The sequence below is a fragment of the Chiloscyllium punctatum genome, chromosome 20, assembly GCF_047496795.1.
Source record: "Chiloscyllium punctatum isolate Juve2018m chromosome 20, sChiPun1.3, whole genome shotgun sequence".
NCBI lineage: Eukaryota > Metazoa > Chordata > Chondrichthyes > Orectolobiformes > Hemiscylliidae > Chiloscyllium > Chiloscyllium punctatum.
Window position 1 is genome coordinate 83,520,466 of NC_092758.1, and position 21,925 is coordinate 83,542,390.

General features: G+C 43.4%; 1 protein-coding gene across 1 annotated transcript in view; it reads right to left on the reverse strand.

The window, feature by feature from the left end:
• Positions 1-12,711: 12,711 nt before the first annotated feature.
• LOC140492228 (sodium-dependent phosphate transport protein 2A-like) overlaps positions 12,712-21,925 on the reverse strand; it is a 60,864-nt gene continuing 51,650 nt past the window's right edge. Inside the window, exons 12-13 of the mRNA XM_072591136.1 lie at positions 20,413-20,537; positions 12,712-17,482 (exon numbers count right to left, since the gene is read on the reverse strand). Of these exons, the coding sequence (XP_072447237.1) occupies positions 16,910-17,482; positions 20,413-20,537 (698 nt within the window). The 3' untranslated portion in view covers positions 12,712-16,909. The remainder of the gene's footprint in view (positions 17,483-20,412; positions 20,538-21,925) is intronic.

Below are 21,925 nucleotides of genomic sequence, written 5' to 3' on the forward strand. Positions count from 1 at the left end.
TTGACCTGCTGTGCTTTTCCAGCACCACTCTAATCTTGTCACTGATGATGTCTCCTAGTATGGTGACGAAACACCTGAAAATGAACTTTCCAGCTCAGTGAACAAACCTATATCCAGAACCTCAACATGAGCTACAAACCTTCTCCAAACCCGCAAACGCAGGTATAAATCTGACATTGGCCTGCGATCCTTCAAGAGCCAAACTGTTACACACTAATTGCACATAGAATCCCTACAGAGTGGAAAGAGACCCTTCAGCCCATAAAGTTTGCACCAAACTTCTAAAGAGCATCGCATCTAGTCTTCGGCCCCTGCACACTACAGAGCAATTTATCATGGCCAATCCACCAAACCTCACATCTTTGCATTATGGGAAAAAACCAGTGCAAACCCAGGGGGAACATGCAAACTCCACACAGACAATCATCTCACACTGGATTCAAACCCAGGTCCCTGGCGCTGTGAGGCAGCAGTGCTAACCACCGAGCCACTGTACCATCCTGTTAACATAAACTAATTCTGATCTTACACTCTCATCCTTAACTTTCACATCTGGAGAGTTGACTTATTGCTGTTTTGCACACACTCTTCATGATGGGTCACTGAAACTGAACCTTATATTTGATACTCTGACATAACAATGTCAGCAATGAATCGGGGGCTGTACTGTTTTGGTTGCACTTTCATTTCCAACCCAGAAGATTATGGGTGCAAGACTACCCCATTTCCCGTCTGAGACTTAAACCCATAAACTCGACTAAAGCATGTTGGATCCTTTCAGCAGATGTGTCAAACTGAGGTTCGATCTGCTTTCTCAGAGGAACACGTGTGGCAATATTGCTGTTATTCTCAACAAGATAATCTCTTAAATTCAAAGTACTTGGCCATTTAGCTCCATTATTGCCTTTGAATGCTTGATTTCATGAACATTGGTGCTTTACCTGAAATTTGAGGCTGACGTGAAGGTTGTGAAAGGGTTTGGATATCTTCCGATTGTAAAAATATGTGACAGAAATGTGACCTGTTTCTTTTATGCCTACAGCACAATCTCTGTGGCGGGCAATTGTCTCTGTTCCCCAGTATTCTGCTGGCCTTATTGTTCCTCTACATAGTTTTGTCATTTGAAGTGCACGTTTCCCATCTTCCTCCACCTTTATCGAATCTCCTGAAGCTAACTTTTCTTTTTGTGTATAATCTGTTTGACCTACATGTAATACAGCATATTTACCAGAGAAAGGAGCACATAAACTGCCATGCAAATCTGCCAACGCCATTGTGAATAATCAAAAATAATTGTCATCATAGATTTTCTCGTTGTTGCAGTTTGAATGCTAGGAGAGCGAGCTATATAATTTAAGCGATAGCTTTCTGTGGTAGTTATTCGATTCAACTGCTTTTATGTTGGTTCCTTTTCGAAATAAACTCTCATTGAGTGAAAACATCTCTATAGTTGCCAGGAAACACAACTTAGTTGCTGTAGTGACAACAGAAAGGAAATGTTCATTCAGAACGGTAGAGATATGGTTATAGGACAGTGAGCTGGGATTAAATCACAATATAGTCTCTCCCTAAAGTGCCTTGCTGGCTTTAAGTGTTAGATTGAAAAGTGTCTCAGCCCTGGTAAAAGAAAATAATGTTTAACATCAATTGCTCTTTTTAAGTAGATTTCAGAAAATTGAATCATTTGACTAAAATAATAATCTTCATTCCGATTGGGGAGCATTTTAATTGCGATACGTTTCTTGTGAAAAGATGCTTAAGGTATGCTATAGGTTGTGGAGTCTCCGACGCAGGATTTTCTTTTGCTAAAAGCCCTGATGGCTCACCAAATCCTTGCCAAAGATTTCATGGGGCACAAGGTGAGTAGAGTCCATTGTACAGGAATTTCTGGGTATACCTCTGAGGTTTTATGAGGCTTGTAAATGACATCCAGGCTCAATTTTCACAGAATCAAATCAGATTGTGATGCGTTGGGATTGGGATGGTTCGGTAAAAATTCACGTGAAAATTTGGGTCTCAATATCGAAATGGAAATCTTAACCTATACGTATTGATGAGGTAGGATGAAACAATTTTTAAAGAAAACTCACACCCAAACTCAACACACTTTGAAACTATTGACTTTAATAGAAGTGGTATAGGGCCCAGATAACCAATCTACTCTTAGAAAGTTGGTTACTCATAGAGTCGTACAGTCATAGAGATATACAACATGGAAACAGACCCTTTGGTCCAACTCATCCATGCCAACCAGGTATGCTCATTTAGATATTTTAATGAGGTTGCATATGCCTTATTTTACTTCTCCTCTAGTTTTATCCTGGATGACTGAAGTTCCCAGTTCTTAGAAAGCAGAACATATCAAGGGAGGCTGAGTTTTGGAGCCCAGCACTTTTCTTGGTGCAGGAGGAACAACTGTACGCCGACCTGTTACTCTCTACTGTTGATCCTGACATTACCATAAAAACTCTGCTGGGACCCCATCAATGATACTACCCTTCACTGTGTGGTCTCGCCATCTTCAAACCCTCCTCATCAGCGATCACTGCCGCAATCTCTCTGCGACCTCCCAATTTAACCCTCTGAATGTATAAGCCACATCCTTCCACAGCAGTACAAATGTACCTGATATTGCTGTCAACTTTATTTGCTCCCCCCCTCACCAGTAGATTTTCTGTAGCATTAGTACTATTTTCAATATGAGCAGTTATTCATTGATAGTTGCAGTGGTTCAGTGGTTCGCACTGCTACCTCACAGTGCTACGGGCCCAGGTTTGATTCCAGCCTCAGGCGACTGTCTGTGGAGGGTTTGCACATCTTCCCTGTCTGATTGGTTGTCCTTTAGGTGCCCTGGACTCCTCCCACAGTCCAAAGGTTAGATGCATTAGCCATGTTAAATTACCCACAGTGTTCAGGGATGTGCAGGCTGGCTGGATTAGTCAAGGGATAGAGAGGGGTGGGGTGGGTCTGGGTGGGATGCTCTTCAGAGTGGATTCAATGGGTCAAATAGCCTGCCTCCACGTTATAGGGATGCTGTTTCAACACACGTGTTCATTGATAGTTTTGTTTTGCTGCATGGTTAACAGGCTAAACAATGATTCTGACTCCGCTGAGCACAGGCATGTGCTATGATCAATGTTTCCCACCACCTCTGTTGTCTCTACAGAAACCTTTAGTTTGATATAAGGAAGCTTTGTTGAATGGGATCAATGCTCTCAGTGTTAAGGGAGATGCTGTGTAAAGCTTATTGGAATAGGAATTGCAAAATTTCTTCAGCAGCGTTTAGCTGAGCATCATCAGAAGGAGTTGGCCAATATAACACCAATGAATTCTGCTGATGGCTTTGCTGAGGTGAAGGTTGAGGAGGAGAGAGCGGCATTGTGGCTGCATAATACATTGTTGAGATTACTTTTGGAATGCCATGTTCCATTCCAGTCTCCCTGCTATAGGAAAGACATGGAAATTCAAAGGGTTTGGAAAAGATTTACAAGGATACTCCACAACCACCTGATGAAGGAGCAGCGCTCCGAAAGCTAGTGCTTCCAAATAAACCTGTTGGACTATAACCTGGTATTGTGTGATTTTTAACTTTGTACAAGGTTGTTGCTGAGACTGACCAAGAGGGGCAAGGCTGAACAGGCTGGGGCTGTTTTCCCTGGAGTGTCGGAGGCTGAGGGCTAAACCTTATAGAGGTTTAGAAAATCATGAGGGGCATGGATAGGATAAATACACAAGGGTTTTTCTCTCGGGTGGGGGTGTCCAGAACTAGAGGGCATAGGTTTAGGGTAAGGGGGGGGGGGGAAGATTTAAAGGGGACCTAAGGGGCAACTTTTTCATACTGAGGGTGGTGCGTGTGTGGAATAAGCTGCCAGAGGAAGTGGTGGAGACTGGTATAATTGCAACATTTAAAAGGCATAGATGGGGGTATGAATAGGAAGGGTTCAGAGGGATATGAAAGGCTTAACAATCAATTTTTCAATGTATAATTTCAGTTACATCACACTGTAAATTTTTGCTATAAATTCTGTGTTACGATCGAGCCCTCCACAATCACCTGATGAAGGAGCGTCGCTCCGAAAGCTAATGCTTCCAATTAAACCTGTTGGACTATAACCTGGTGTTGTGTGATTTTTAACTTTATCTGACTTTGGCTGTGAAGGAATAGAAAATTTAAAAGAAACCACGCAAATTGCTTTTATTTAATCTATTTCTTAGTATTTTTTTCTGCAGGACTGGTGTCACAGGATGGTGAAGAAGGCCATGTGGCAAGCTCGCCTTTGTCAGTCAGAGTGTTGAGCGTAAGAGTTGGAACATCATGCTGCGTCATGTGGAAGACCACATTTGGAGTACTGCGTGCAATTCGGGTCACTCTGCTACAGGACTGGAAAGGGGTGCAGAAAGGATTACAAGGGTGTGACTGAGACTGGATGGTTTGAGTTATAAGGAGAGGCTGGATAGGCTGAGACCTCTTGCCCTGGAGCACAGGAAGCTGAGAGATGACCTTATAGGAGTTTATAAAATTATGAGGAGTGTCATAAGATGAATAGACAAAGTCTTTTCCCGAGAGTAGGGGAGTCCAAAACTCGAGAGCATAGGCTTAAGGTGGGAGAGAAAAGATTTAAAAGGGATCTGAGGGGCAACTTATCCACAAAGAGGGTGGTGTGTGTGTAGGAACAAGGAAGTGGTAGAAGTGAGCACAATTACAATATTTAAAAGACATTTGGAGAGGTGCATGGACAGGTAAGGTTTAGAGGGATAAGGATCAAATGCAGGCAAATAGGAAGGTTGGTCAACATGAACGAGGTGGGCCAAAAGGCCTGTTTGACTTTATGGCTCCATAAAGGAATCTCTGATGAGGCCAGCATTTGGACATTACCCCGAATTGCCCTTGAGGAAGTGTTTTTTGCCTCCTTTTGGATATCCCTCCCTGATCTTTCACTGCTTATGTTAACCCTCATAGTCCTCCTAAGAACTAAGACATGGGTAATATCATATGGTCCAACAGCCATTCATTACAGCACACTGACATGTACAAATGTTACATTGACAGGCACATCCATGACAGGGCCGATATAAATTACAGAGAGTAGCAAACTTCCTTTAGCATGTCATGCTTCAAGTAACTTGAGTTATGGTGGAGTCTGGGACCTTATGGCGTCAGGTCACATGTTATTACACAGTATTTACATTATGAGCATATCTGCTAAAGGTACATTGACATATTGAATGTCCTAAAGGGGTACTGACCATGAGACAGCACGCAATAGTGAAGATCCTGTTGAACCACTCCTGTCCATGTGGTGTATGTACAGCCACAGTGTTCTCAGGCAATATTGTGATTCGGCTACAGTAAAGGACCAGCAGTGCAGTTTCAAATCAGAATGGTGTGCTGGCATGGATGGGAAATTGAAAATTGAGAGACCCATGCCACTAAAGTCACCCTAAGATAAACCAGGAATGGAAATTACTGGGAAACACTGACCTTGTGATAATATTACAATATTATTTATCTAAAGACTTGGGCAATGTTTGAGGACTTGGGCTTGAATCTAGCCATAACAGATGATGGAATATGAATTCAATAAAAATCTGGATATAATTTGCAGCATGGTGGCTCAGTGATTAGCACCACTGCCTGACAGCACCAGGGACCCGGGTTTGGTTCCAGCCTCGGGTGGCTGCCTGTGTGGAGTTTGCACATTCTCCCCATGTCTGCGTGGGTTTCTTCCAGGTGCTCTGGTTTGCTCCCACAATCCAAAGATGCACAGGTTAGGGTGGATTGGTCATCCTAAATTGCCCGTAGTGTCAGGTGCATTAGTCAGAAGGAAATGGGTCTGGGTGGGTTACTCTTCAGAGGGTCGGTGTGGACTGGTTGGGCCGAAGGGCCTGATTCCCCACTGTAGGGAATCTAAACATGACCATAAATTCATTTTCAAACGTTGGGAAAGCCCGTGTGGTTCACTAATGCCCTTAAGGGAAGGAAATCCTGACCCAGTCTGACCTGCACGTGACTCCAAGCTCTCAATCCTGGAGTTGACTCTTAATGGCCGTCTGGGCATAAAACACTGCCTGCAGCATGCACATTCTGTGAATGTATTTAGGAAAAAAACTAGATAACCTTTTGCAGTCTTGTGATATCGCCTACCTTGGTTTACCATATCATTGCCGATTCTCCGGAGTGTTCTACAAACACTCTAATTATAGGATTTTCTGGTGGCAGTTCCCATTGAATCACCTGATGAAGGAGTGTCGCTCTGAAAACTAGTGTGCTTCCAATCAAACCTGTTGGACTATAACCTGGTGTTGTGTGATTTTTAACTTTGTACACCCCAGTCCAACACCGGCATCTCCAAATCCCGCCCATTGAACCAGATTGAGAATAGCTGAGTTGATTTGGCACAAGGTACTACACTGCAGCCTGCTGGTGAAGAATCAGTACTGCAGGAAGAAGATTGCACAATCCTGGAAATAGTATGGACCAATGAGGTGAAATGTTGAGGCTGGAGATTACAGCCTCAGAAATAGTTGGGCAATTCTCTCTACTATTTAAATTAAAATTAAGTCATTTATTTTACTCGGCGTTTTGAAACAGCAGGAATTCTCTGTCTTGATGGTAAAGGTGAAGTGTGGAACAAAAGGCCCAAAATGAACTGACAGAAGGTTCACCAGCAGTCAGCAGAGGATTATCTGCATTTATATCAAACCGTTTTATGGGTGACCAAAGTGCTTTACAGATGATGAAATACTTTTGAAGTATGGTTTTTGTCATAATTTCAGGTACACTGCAGCCAATGTACACGCGGCAAACCACGTCCCACATTGTAATCTGTTTTCGCAAAGGTTGGCATCCCTGATGAAGGATTTAAGCCTGAAACGTCAACTCTCCTGCTCCTCGGATGCTGCCCAACCTGCTGTGCTTTTCCAGCGTCACCCTTTTCAACGCTGATTATCCAGCACCTGCAGACCTCACTTCCCTCTGGAAGATAAATCCACTGGCCATATTCTCCCACATCGAATGAGACCACGACAGAGACGGGCAGGAAATTGAAATTGGCTGTGGATGGAATGTCGCCAGAGACCTGACCCTCACGTATCCTCCCCAGGTCAGAGGGCAATGTCGACCGAAGAACTCACCCTGGGGCAAGTAGAGGCCAATTGAACTACTTGTCAGGCCTTATTTAACACCTTGGAGATGGCCCAATGGCCGTATTGGACCAGCTGTCCAGATGTGAGGACCAAGGGAAAGCTGGTCATCACAAGACAAGGAAGGAGTGGGATTTAATAAACCCCCTCCCCCTCCACCCCACCAAGTTCGAGGGGTTGTCACCCTCCTGGCATTGGATGGGCATCATGACAGCAGCAAGAGCATTAGGAAAAATACCAATAGAAACAGGGCAGTGTGGTAGTATAGTGGTTAGCACTGCTGCCTCACAGCACCAGGGACCCAGGTTCGATTCCACCCTTTGTGTGGAGTTTGCTCATTCTCCCCGTGTCTGTGTGGGTTCCCTCCGGGTGCTCCAGTTTCCTCCCACAATCCAACGATGTGCAGGCTATGTGGGTTGGCCATGTCAAGTTGCCCTGAGTTGTCAAGCGATGTTCAGGTTAGGTGGGATAGCCATGCTTAGAAATCCCATGTGGCATTGCTGGGATAGAGGTCTGGATGGGATGTCTTCAGAGGGTTGGTGCTGACTCAATGGGCTGAATGGCTTCTTTCTACACTGTAGGGATGTTACGATAAAACAGCAGTGCTTCCTCATTAATCCAAACTCTTTGGAGACAAGGAATAGCAGCTTGCACAGGTTACAATGCATTGGGAAGCCAGAGGTGAGGGCCAAGACTCTAGTCTGACCATGGGGTCTGAAGGCAAGGACCCACTGGTGAAAGAACATGCAAATCCTCTCTGGGAAGATGATTATAGCCATCACTGTGATGACGGCTCTGATTTTTGTGATGAACTCCTGGTGTGGAGTTTGAACTCATCTGAATCAGAAGAAAGGTTGTGAGGAACAGAGATCATCAGTGGCCCTGAAGCAGAGACCAGGTTTCCTAGTGCCACCTCTGAACGTTGGTGAGCGTATGTTTGAGTGGTTATAACTTGCTTGATGATCAGACAGTCACATGAAGAGACGAAAAGCCAGCTCAGGTATCCCAGAGTCACCGACCAGACATTTAACCGCAGCTCGGTAAAAGATTCAGAGCTCATTGTAATTTTAAATTGAAGGTAAACAAGTTCCCAGATAAGCAAACACAGTCATACATGGTCACACAATGTCAGAACAACTTTATTTCAGCATTGTCCCATTACACATTGCGATTTGATTCAGTCCTTTAAATATATCCACCATAAACGCAGAAAAGTCCCAACTCCCCACAGCTCACCCTTCTCCTCAACTGCTTCCATTGGCTTTTGCAGCACCATGTGGAATGTTAGCACCTTTCATACCTTTCAAAGCATTGTACAGAAGTTTTCAATTATTATGCAAGGAATAGAGGGTTATGGACTGTGGGCAAGCAGAAGGGAATAGTTTAATTTGGCATCATGTTCGACACAACATCGTGGGCCAGAGGACATGTTTCTGTGCTGTAGGGTTCAATGCTCTTTGTTCTATGATGACCCCATTTATTACCAGGTGAGGTTCTGCTAGCAAATGCCACAGATTAGGTCACACCTGTTCAATCCTCTCTGACAAAGTGAAGGGAGTCTTTCATTTTTATGAGCAATTTATATCCCAAACATATACGTTCAACAGTGGAGCATAGGGAAACAATGTTCCAATGATTTTCCGAAGCAGTGTTAAACTTGTGAAGTTCATTCACTGCTCTTATGAGGAAAATGAGATGGGCTCTTTTTTTGTTGTGTGCTGAAAGCAAAGAGATTGTGGCCTCATGATTTGTATTAGTTAGTGATACTGAGGCTAGGACACTGGGGAGAGCGATCACAATCGCTTTCAAAATGCATCACAGGTTCCTTTCTGACCATCCTGGAGGGCAGGCTGCTTGTGTCGTGAGTTAAAATATAACACTGCCAACAGTGTCGCACCCCTTCAGATTGCCAGTGTGGTATCGTTCTGGATTAGGAGTTCAAGACTCTGAAGTGGTCCTTGAACTAACAACCACACAGCTGAGAGCTGAGACAGTGAACACCCAGTGCCTGGTTTAATAAATGAGCCCTGGTGCTACACAAAGTCACATTCTCAGGTCAAGAAAATGCCTATTGTTGAGGTTGTATGAATTTCAAAGTTGGACTCCAAAGGTTGGACTTCAGGGTAAATGTGTTTAGGTGGCACGGTGGTTAGCACTGCTGCCTTACAGCACCAGGGACCCAGGTTCGATTCCACCCTCAGGTACAGAGATTGTACATTCTCCCTGTGTTTGTTCAGGTTAGATCAATTGGCCATGCAGGCTAGGTGGGTTAGCCAGGGGTAATGCAGGGTTATAGTGTAGGATGGTAGGTCTGGGTGGGATGCTCTTCAGAGGGTTGGTGTGGACTCAATAAGTCAAATGGTCTACTCGCACACTGTTGGGTTTCTATAGCTCCTAAACTTCAATATATTGCTAACCAGCACAGTGTACGCTTAGAGTTTTACAAGGGCCATTAGACTAGATGCCTAGTGCCATTTCCAAACCAGAACCCCATTAAGGAGCTTTGGAATATCAGAGAGAAATGGTAACAGTGTTATTTGATTTATAAAATATTAAATGAATATGATTTTATATTGATGTTCAAAGACTTAGAATGGTGTTTTCCTCGTCACCCTAAAACTGCCAGAGTTCAGACCATTGAAATATTTTCTTGTTCTTTTTCATTTGTATTGTTTTAAAGTAGCACACAGTTGCAACAATATTTTGGATTTAATATTTTCTCTACGATAGTAAAACATTGCAAGGCATTTAACAGGAATGCAGTCAGACCAAAGTTAATGCAAAGACAAAGATGGTTATATTAGGGGATAGAAAACCAGCAGGTTTTAAAACTCTTCTGGAAGTACAGGAACAAGGAGTTGAACTTTAGGAAAGAATTGTAGAACTTTGAGTATAAGTTACAGCCCTTAACTTTGTGTCAAGTCAGTGCCAGGTATGCAAGAATTGGAGGAGCATTGCAGTCTTGGATTGTGATGGGTCTAAAGAAGGTCACCGAGATGGTGAAGGTTGGGACCTGGAAAGACATTTAATCCAAAAAAGAAAATTTTAAATTGGTGGACTGCGAACTAATGTTCCAGCAAGCACTGAGGCAGTGGATAAACAGACCGTGGTGTGGGCTAGGATATGGCCAGCTGAGGTTGAAAGCAGGCAGGTCAGATTAACACTCGAATAGTTGAGTTTGGAGATAACGGCATTTTTAAGATTGAGAATCATTTTTACTGTGGTTTTCTTCCCAGAAGGTGCTGCATCAACTTAGGATGACAAAAAAAAACCACATCTGACTTCAATTGAATTGGATACGGGTGGGTTAAGTTTTCTAAGCCCAGAGAGCTATTGGCACACCTTCATATTGTCTGCAATTTTCTGACTATTGGTATGAGGAGGTTAAAATTGTGTTGTTATTATCAAGAAAGGGGAGAGATGGCATCAATATCCAAACAAAGCCCTGAAGAAGGAGCTCAACTTAATGGTTTAAGGAAAACAAAGATATAGACGAGGACTCGGAACTGAACATGAGGGTAGTGTTGCTAACACAAGCCTTAATGTTGTTCAGAGCCGGTAACAGCAGGCGGAAACATAACCAAATGTTCTTTCAAGTGCAGATTTGAGGGAATTTGCTAATTGATGCCAGAGCACTGGAGAGCCCATAAGTGTTTTGTTCACATATGGGTCACTCACTATGCACCAGGAACACTGTGCCTTCTGAATTGCATATCCAATAACATGTTTTAACATGTAACATGTTGCTTATATTGTCGCATGTTAATATTGGCAGGAACCCTGACGCTGAGCATTTCGGAGAATCCTACCATGAGTTGGAAAGTGAGCCAGTAGGCACTTGTTCAAATATGAAAGAGAGTGAGAGGGCTACAGTCCATGTTACTTTAGTTCAGTTGTTGACTGCTGTGGTCCTGGGGACACGGATGGTGCCAGAGGGGTGAAGCACTGCAGGTAATGGCTATAGGTCACTCACTGTCCGAAAAGGAGAGAGAGAGAGATATGCTCTTGATGGGAAGTCTCTTGGTGGCTTTGATTGCAATTCCTCTCCCCTTCTCTCTGTCCCTCAAGATGTCTTTTCTCCCCCTAATGAATGTATTATATGTAAAATGACCCCCTTTGCAATCTGGTGGGACAATGTTCAGTTTGGGAACATGGCTGGTATGGACAAGTTGGGTCTGTTTCCCTACTGTATGACTCTACATTGGATATATACGGAGCTGAGATTGACACCAAGAAATAAGCGCACCTAGTTTAACATTCTAGTGCAACGCTGAGAGGGAAATAGGATCAAACCATTGCTCTATTTAACTGGATCTGGTAAAGCTTCCCTTAGCACAAAAGGGTAGACAGTTCTGCTAGAGTCCAAGCCAACATTCAACCCTCAAACAACAGCTCTAAGTGTAGCTTTGCTGCATATTCTACTTAAGACTAATTTACCAGATCAAAATAGTTCCCCATTGACAATGTGACAGCAAATATGCAGTATATTGGATATTCAATGCATGGCACCATATAAATGGAAACATTATAAATATTTGCATGGCATTAATTCAAAGATCAGATAGTGTGTGGTGTCAGATGTTCTTACACATTAATGAACTTTAGTAGAAGGCTTGTGTTCAAGCACACACCCAAACACATGCTGTAAAACTGCAAGGGGATGAGTTATGAAACCGGATGTTTTTCCTCATGGTACTTAAAGACAACTTCAGAAATTATGTTACTTACAGAGAGGTTAATTCCCAGGGGGACTTTGTAACACAGAGGGTAATGTTTGCCTTTACTGGTTAGATGGTAAAGTATTAGAGAAGAGAAGCCCATTTTTATAACCTAGCATTTCCTCAACGAGTGAACTCTGCTCTGACAGATTATAAACTGTTTATTCTTCTGTTCTCATTCATTTATGGGAAAAGGGCATCTTTGGCATCTATTATCCAAAAGGCACTGGGGAATGTTTGCATAAATGTCATCCATTTTGGCTGGAAAATGGACTATTGTTTAAATTGTTAAAAAATGCAGCATGCTGCTATGCAGAGGGACTGAGGCGTCTTGGTGCATGAGTCATAAAAGTTTGTTTGCAGGTGCAGCAGGTAATTAAAAAGGCAAATTGAATACTGTCATTTATTTTTGAAGGATAGAGTTTAAAAATAGGGAGGTTATGTTGCAGCTATACAGGGTGCTGGTGAGGCCACACCTGGAGTACTGTGTGCAGTTTTGTTCTCCTTACTTGAGAAAGGATGTAGTGACACTAGAGGGGGTGCAGAGGAGGTTCACTGGGTTGATACTGGAGTTGAGAGGGTTGGCTTATGAAAAGAGACTGAGTAGACTGGGACTATGCTCAGGCAGGCATAAGTGAGGACCGCAGATGCTGGAGATCAGAATCTAGATCAGTGTGGTGCTGGGAAAGCACAGCAGGTCAGGCAGCATCCAAGGAACAGGAAAATCGACGTTTCGGGTAAAAACCCTTAATCAGGAATGACTTTTGCCCGACACATTGATTTTCCTGCTCCTCGGATACTGCCTGACCTGCTGTGCTTTTCCAGCACCACTCTAATCTAGACCCTGGGACTATACTCATTGGAATTCAGAAGAATGAGGGGGGATCGTATAGAAATGTATAAAATTATGATGAGAATAGGTAAAATAAAAGCAGGGAGGTTGTTTCCACTAGAGCTAAGGGGCATAGCCTCAAAATAAGGGGGAACAGTTTAAGGATTCAGTTGAAGAGGAACGTCTTCAACCTGAGGGTTGCGAAGCTGTGGGATTCCCTGCCCAGTGAGATAGTTGAGGTGGCTTCATTGAATGTTTTAAGGCAAAGGTTGATAGATGTTTTGAACAGTAAAGGAATTAAGGGTTATAGGTGAGAGGGTGGGTAAGTGGAGCTGAGTCCACAAAAAGAGTAGCCATGATCTTATTGAATGGGGGAGCAGGCTTGAAGGGCCAGATGTCTTACTCCTGCTTCGAGTGCTTCTGTTCTTCTGTTTAGATTCCTAGGCCACTTGTGTTGTATTCTATCCAGGGTAGTGAGCAGTACACTACCTCCTCTCATACTTCACCCTTTCAAATGTCTTGTTGGCACCAAAAACAATAAAGTAAGACTTCAAGTAAAAGCTTCCATATCTGTATTAAGTACAAAATATGTCCATAGTATAATAATATATTCAAACAGGCTATGAGAACAGTAATGTTGAATGCAATTTCGCCAAGGAAAGACGAATGTTAAGAACGCGTTTTCTGTCCTCAACATTTTCCGAAGACTGCAAAATACTCCAAAGAGAAAAGGGACTCATTCAGGGTGGCGTATGTTAAGTTTGTTATGACTGCAGGACCCCAAGAAGAGACTCATATTCAAAGATCGGAGACTCAAGTGAATAAGTTGGCATATCTGATCCACAACTCCACTAGAATTCCAGTAAGTGGGACATTTGGAAGCGGGCACCGCGAATCAAGCCCTTCTGACTGTCTGGGTCAATCGAAGACTGTAAGTTGAAAGTACAGCCTCGCACCATCAAATCTCAACTTTCTTTCTTCCACTCCACTGACCACTGCTTTGGGTTATCAAACTCTGTGACTGATCAATCGCTGGTCAACTTGCTTGTAAATATCTGAGCAGCGTTACATTGCAACAAGTCCAAGAGAGTGAAGTTACACGATGTGACATGATTTAAGCTCCCATGTGTGAAACATGTTCATTCATTGAAGATGAATGAAGTGGACAAAGCAATGGGGATGACATTACAAGGCTGAAATGCAGACAGAGCAACACCATCATGAATCAGCAACCCATTTGACATCTAGGCAGTTGACTTTAATTGCACAGAAAATTGGGTTGGGTATAAAACAAGCTGATGATTTGCTATGGCCTGTTTTGTGGAATCTGCCAAAATAAATTTTGCCCCCGAACTCAACTAACACGAAAGGGAAATGAAATTCCATCTACATGTTAATCATAGAGCATTTACAGATTGTTCATAGTACATTGACATCACACAACACCATTTAAGTGTCCACGTTATCCCTGTAATTCTATGTGGAATAGAATTACAGCTGTGGTCATAGAAGTTGGAGGGAGCATGTTTCCCTACATTGGCATCATTACATGGGGTGCTGAGATCAATGGCATAACTGAATATCGAGCATTGCTTTTGCGTTTGAATAGTGCTGAAAAAAGGACACATTTTGTTGAAACTTTCTTGTCTTGGCTCATCAGGACATTTCAGAAGAAATATCAAAGGTCAATTCCAGAACCAATCACAATCAACTTGCCTGATTTAAATTGAAACAAAATTTCCCAATCAGTTGAACTCATGTATTGTCCATAGCAATGTCTCTATTAATTACAGTTCAATTGCTGACAATTCACCACTCTGTTCTTAAAGGATACTGGAGATATTAACTCGAAATTTGTTGGTAAGCTTAAATTAAACTCGATGGAAAAAGCATACGAAGCCTGGTGTTGACCTAATGATTAGAAAGCTCACTGGTTTAATGTTTCGAAATCTGAAGAATCTGTGTACTAATGCTGAAAGCCAGCAGTAATGGACTGAACTGTCAGAATAACAGCGAGAGGCTGGAGTCTTGTTTTGAATCAGACTAGGTCATTAGATGTGATAATGTGACATTTTATGAGTGGATATTTGGGATGGCATGGCAGCTGAGTGGTTAGCACTGCTGCCTCAGAGCAGCAGGGACCCAGGTCCGATTCTCGTCTCAGGTGGCTGTCTGCGTGGGTTTCCTCCAGTCTCCTCCCACATTCCAAAGACATGCAGGTTAGGTGAATCAGCCTTGAAAAATTAGAGTCACAGGAATGGTATAGGGTGTGGGTTTTGGTTGGATGCTGTTCGGAGGGTCAGTGTGGACTCAATTGGATGAACCGACTGCTTCCACGCTCTGGGGATTTTACAAACAGAGAGTGCTTGATCATAAAACTGTCCTTCACAAATATCACATGGTCAGTTAGATGACATAAAGGTGGTCACAGCATAAGTAAGCTAAGGTTGGGGTCAGAATTTGTAACAGCCAAGAGACAAGCCTCTTTCCTAGGAGAAAAGGAGGAAGTCTGAATGAAAAAGTCAATGAAACCAGCCTTGGTAGATGACCGTGTTTGTGATGTTTACCAGTGGTCAGCCTCATGCTTTGCTGATTAAAGGTTATGAGGAAGCATTGTCTCAGAGCGCAGATAGATTAGATTAGAATCCTTACAGTGTGCTACAGTTAGTTAGCACAAAAGGTTTTCTGATCAATGACTGGAGGTTGAGACAAGATAGGTGGATTTCAGTGTGATCCTCAAGCACAGCATTGTAAACAGGTTCACTCGTAATTGTAAGCTTTATATGAGTAAAATTGTTTTGCATTATTTTGTGTTGTACTTTGCTTTAGTAAATAGCATTGGATATACCCCATTGTTAGAACTGCCTTGGATTGTTAATATCTAAAATAAACCCGATGGATGAGGGAAAGTAGGAATAAAAGCCTACAATACAAAAATATCATTTTTATTTTGCACTGGTATTTATTGTCTTGATGAGTGAAAGACGAATGCTTCAACAAAGTCTGTCTTTTCTTTCAGTCATACTCAAGTACTGTGCTGCAACATTTCTGTGCTTTCGTTTGCTGAGATTGCAACAGGGGAACTGAAGAGTTCAGGCGAAGGTCGGTGCCAATTTCAAATCTGAACGATTCCTCAGACGTCTTTCTATGGGACGTTTCTGGGGTATCGAGCTCATCAAATAAAGTCGGGACAAATCATGGAAGGTAAGAATGGATAACTATGCTGATTCATCATGGCTCGCAAGTCCTGTGGACCTTGAATGTGGAAGAGGGAGTTTTCACAGCCCACCACGACCAACTTCCCCCCACCCCGCAATGTACTTGAAGAACCTGGGAGTGACTGATAAGGCCACAATGTGTCCTGGAGATAAAGCCTAGTTATCTTCTTCTAGCAGAGTGATGTGACCTGAGTGCATCTGGCAACTGATATTGGCACGTGATCTTCAATAGTCATGTCTCTTCACAGCTTTGAAATCGAATATTAAGACATTAAGATGTAGAATTCTTACTTACTGCAATCAATATTACTGCTTTGCTGCTTTCTAATATTAAACGCACCAACTTCCAAGGTTGTTCTGCAATTAAAGATTAAGCTGGTGGACAATTCGTGGAGCAACCCAGGATGGAAAGGCTGACTGAATCATGCCCTTTTTCTTTCATTCTCTTATTTTTTTTAAAATCAGGTTAAAAGATTTTAGATGGGATAGAGTATAAAAGGCAGGGCGAGAATATGTGGAAATGGTTGGGACAGGAGTTCATCGATTGAAACCTTCAGAATTGTGACCAACCAAAGTTACAGACACAAGTGGATGGATGATCAGTAGCGTCACACTACATTCCTTTATCCAGCGTTTTTACCCCATTCAACTTCAAAAGGATCTAACACCCGCTCAGTCGGCTGTAGGGTGGGGGAGACTGTCAGGATATATTCCAGTAAGAATCGTTTAACTAGTATAGCAGGTGTCTCCCTCAGCAACATCTCTTCACTCCATCCAACTGCAGAAGATACAATGGTGCCCAAATCCGCACAAGGAGCAGAATTGCACTGTCCAGGTCATGGAATGTAGGGGCCGAACAGGAGGGTTTCGAGGTTGTGGGAGGGGCAAAGGTCAGCCGGGGAGTGGGGGGGAGGAGGGGGGGGAAGGGGGCAAGAAGGAAGAACTCTGCAATCTTGGAAGAGATGTCAAGGATCCAAGAGGAAGCCTCAACCAGGGTCTTACAGCTGTGTGATGTCCAGCACGGGCAACCTGTTCAAAATGGGAGAGGGGGTGTCGACCGAAGGTTCCTCCGAGTAGGTGATGGGGGGGCTGTCGCAGGCAGCCTTCATCTTCAGCTGTGGAGACTTCTCGCTGCAGCTCACGCCCTCCTGGCTCTCTGTTTTGTCGGCACAAACGCAGTGGTCTGTACAGCAGAGGGCAGCGTTGGTTATGACCCGATCCATTGGCTTCAGGGAGTGCATCCAGATCGGGAGGAAGTCCCAAGACTGGAGTTTCTTGGGCAGGTAGCCGGGCCTGCGCGTTTGCAATACATTGATGATGCCTATGAAGACGAGGATGCCCACAAAGGGGGCACCCACTCCTATAAGGACCTGCCAACCAGCCATGGAGAGGCCAAAGATCAGTGAAGGGAGCAGAAGGAAGCAGATGATCAGATATAAGACAGCAAACCAGCGGTACTTGGCAGTTTGTTCACCCAGGGTCTTTGCCATGCGGATAGGGAAACGGGTGATTGGGAGTGGGTACCACAGTATAATCCCAGCGATGTTGAAAAAGAAATGGGAAAGGGCGATCTGCAAAAACAAAGAGTTCAAATGTAAATGGGTTCTCCTCATTACTTCGGCTAAGACATCTCTTAACTGGTCCAAACATGATACCACGGAGCATCTTTATTTAGAATTAAGACTGTTGTAAACATTGGTACTATAAGGAAACAAATGGAATTTGCTTGCCTCACTCACAACAGGACTGCATTTCTGGCGTAGAAAGATAGGACATTCCAGATGGGCAGTGACCATGGTCTGTTAGCTTTGGTTCTCAAATGGACCCAGAGTTTCATTTTGTCTCAAAGAATTGAGGAAACTGTACTGAGCGCCAAGCCTCAGCTGACTGTGTGTGGCGTTGCAGTTCACCGTTTTATGTCAGTAATCTGGGGTCATTATTTAGGGCTTCCCCGACCTCCTCAGACTCCACACACAAGTTCCCTATGCTATCCCTGATCGGCCCTACTCTTTCTTTGACCATTCTCTTATTCCTCACATAAGTGTAAAATGCCTTTGTGTTCTCCCTAATCCATTCTGCCAAGCCTTTCTCGTGCCCCCTCCTGGCTCTCCTCAGACCATTTTTGAGCTCCTTCCTCGCCTGCCTGTAATCCTCTAGAGCTGAGCTTGACCCTAACTTCCTCCATCTTACCTTCTTCCTTTTGATGAGTAGCTCCACCACTCTCGTCATCCAAGGTTCCTTTATCTTACCACTTCTTGCCTGTCTCAGAGGGACATATTTATTCATCACTTGCAACACCTGTTCCTTAAACAGTCTCCCCATGTCTATAGTGCCTTTACCATGGAACAATTGCTCCCAGTCCATGCTTCCTAACTCATGTCTAATCACATTATAGTTTCCTCTTCTCCAATTAAATATCCTCCCATTTTGCCTAATCCTCTCCTTCTCCATAGCTAAGTAGAATGTGAGGCAGTTGTGGTCACTATCACCAAAATGCTCTCCCACCACAAGATCTGATACCTGCCCTGACTCGTTTCCGAGCACCAAGTCTAGAATGGCCTCTCCCCTCGTCGGCCTGTCAACGTACTGAGTTAGGAAACCCTCCTGAAAACACCTTACAAAAACAGCTCCATTCAAATCTTCTGCTCGAAAGAGGTTCTAATCAATATTGGGAAAGTTAAAGTCACCCATTACAACAATCCTACTACGTCCACACTTTTCCAAAATCTGCTGACCTATGCTTTCTTCCATCTCCCTGCTGCTATTGGGGGCCTGTAGTAAACCCCTAATGAGGTGACTGCTCCCTTGCTGTTCCTAATTTCCACCCATGCTGACTTGGTAGGCAGATCTTCCTCAACAATGGAAGCTTTTGTAGCTGTGATACCCTCTCTGATTAGTAATGCTGCACCCTCTCCTCTTTTTCAATAGCAAATCTTTTAGTTTATTCAACTGCAAGATGTTTTGCATCAACTGATTCTTTTGAGATTTAAGAGGTGCAATTAATATATATATATATATATATGTGTGTGTGTGTGTGTATACATATATATATTTTACTTTAGATTTTAGATTTTGAACTAGTGGCATATGGGTTTGGTCTGTGTGTATGAGTGGATTTAATGATGATCTTGTCAGTCTTTCTGGAATGATGATCTGTTTTTAAAACTAGTATAAAAGAATCAGGATCATTTTTATCTTGTTTAAGGGAAAACCCAAGTTTGGAAAGCTTTAGATGACAGTTTGTAAAAGCCCTGCTTGAAGCTCAATAAGAAACAGTTTCTTCTGAAGAAAGGAAATGATTCTTTTTTTTTAAGGAAATGTCTTATAGTGTGATTGTTTCCTCTTGAAATTTCCAGACCTGAAGTATTTTGGTTAGAACCCTGAAAGGTTTATTTGAAGCTGAGAAAATCTAAGCTCGATTGTGTGTATAATCAAAAAAAGAGGCAAGCAAACCATCATGACTGGTAATTAGATTAGATTACCTACAGTGTGGAATCAGGCCCTTTGGCCAAACTAGTCTACACCGACCCTTCGAAGAGTAACCTACCCAGGCCCGCTCCCCCTAACTAGCATGACCAATTCACCTAACCTGCATATCTTTGGACTGTGGGAGGAAACTGGAGCACCCGGAGGAAACCCACGCAGACACAGGGAGAACGTGCAAACTCCACACAAACAGTCATCCGAGGTTGGAATCAAACCCGGGTCCCTGGTGCTGTGAGGAACCAGTGCTAACCACTGAGCCACTGTGCCACCCAATTGAAAGGAAGTTAAGTCAAACATATAGATGTAGCAGACATGGGCACTATCTCTGCTACATGAAGACTTTAATGTAATGATGTTAGGTTAGGTAGAATTGTATGTTTACCATGTGTTTCAGAACTTTTAAAATGATGTTGTATGTAAATAGCTTGATTTATTCTATTCATTTCTTTTGCATAATAAACTTGCATTTTATTGTGGAAATGAAATCAGCAGCACTGCATGCTTCTGTTTCAGTGAAAGTCCATCTTGTTTCGTAAAAGGTGGGATATGATCTATCTAATAATATCAGCTCAGATTATAATACTTTCAAGGAATTAGCTGAAAAGTCAATGAGTCAATGTTCAACCCTTCGATTTGGTGCATGTTGCTTACTCAACCGCTTAAAACAAAATGAACTACAATTAATCTCAGTGCTCAATTTCAGAAGAGTTAAAATAAATTGGATGTTTTCCTTCTCATTTTGTTCTTCTGGAGAGTAGGTGTGTTAGACCATAATGTGATAGACCTCTGTGGCTCAATACCTGCTGAATTGCATTAGCAGGATGCACGGAAGAAAGATGGGCATTTACATGCTCTCTATAGCCAGGTCCCATCTCAGATGAATACCTCTTGAAATAAAGAGTAAATAAATCAGAAACATTTAATGAAAGTATAAACCTCATGTAGTCCTGGATGTATTTCCCCATTTGCATTCATCAACAAATACAAAGACTCATGACTTTGTGACAAGTTTTACCTGGAAAGCACTTGGTAACATGTCACCTGGACTGGCCAAAGCTGCCAAGACTGCAGTAGTGGTAGTGCCAATGTTGGATCCCAGGGTCAAAGGGTAGGCACGTTCAATACTGATCACTCCAATACCTAGACAACAGAACCGAACATCACAGGTTCAATTCAACCATTCTGCAACTGATCAAACAGTACACCTAGTTTATCAAGTACCTCACTTATCCAAGCCAAGAAACGTTAGTGTGCAGTGATTTAAGAACTGAGGCCAGGAATTGCCATTAGAGTCTTATTGATTATCCAGTGAAATTTTACCAAGAAGGATCTTGAAGACTGATACTTATGGAAGTGCACAGAATGACAAGACACGTGCCAGTGCAGGATTGAGATTAGATTAGATTAGATTCCCTACAGTGTGGAAACAGGCCCTTTGGCTCAACAAGTCCACACCGACCCTCCGAAGAGTAACCCACCCAGACCCATTTCCCTCTGACTAATGCACCTAGCACTATGGGCAATTTAGCATGGCCAATTCACCTGACCTGCACATCTTTGGACTGTGACAGGAAACCAGAGCACCCGGAGGAAACCCAAGATGGACGGGCCAGTAGCTTTTGCAGGTAATGGTGCAGAGGATCCCTCCCAGAAAAATGGCCAAGCACAGGATTAAAATGGAGCTTATATTAGGAAGGTTGGGAGGAGGGAGTATAGAGGTAAGGGAGAGAGGAAGGATAATAGAGAGGGAGAACTTTTCAAGTGTAATGACTGATGTGATGGAGGAAACACAACGTAAAGTGCACTCTGCCAGCTCCTACAAACAGCAGTGTAATAAATAAGCAGATTTAGGTGTTGCTTGAAAGATATATATTTATCAAGACACTGGAAAGGCATCTTCATGACATCACTTAACCGCTCCACTTAGTTTATTTGACAGGAGCGTCGAAGCATTGGCTGAAAGTGTCACCTGAGAAATGAGAGTGCGTTATCTTCTCTCAGAACCACGGTGGGGAGTCATTCCAGATCATGTTGCTTAAACGACAGAAGTGGAGCCTGACTCCATAGCCTTCACATACTGAAGTGAGAATTTAAGGGCTGAATTTGACAAGAGATTTTGGAAATGCAGTGTTGGGCTGAGGTGGGTCCCACGTGAGGTGTGTCTCAGGTGAGGTGTGTCTCAGGTGAGGTGTGTCCCAGGGGAGGTGTGTCTCAGGTGAGGTGTGTCTCAGGTGAGGTGTGCTCTCGGTGAGGTGTGTCTCAGGTAAGGTGGGTCCCAGGTGAGGTATGTCTCAGGTGAGGTGTGTCTCAGGTGAGGTGTGTCTCAGGTGAGGTGTGTCTCAGGTAAGGTGGGTCCCAGGTGAGGTGTGACTCAGGTGAGGTGTGTCTCAGGTGAGGTGTGCTCTCGGTGAGGTGTGTCTCAGGTAAGGTGGGTCCCAGGTGAGGTGTGTCTCAGGTGAGGTGTGTCTCAGGTGAGGTGTGTCTCAGGTGAGGTGTGTCCCAGGTGAGGTGTGTCTCAGGTGAGGGGT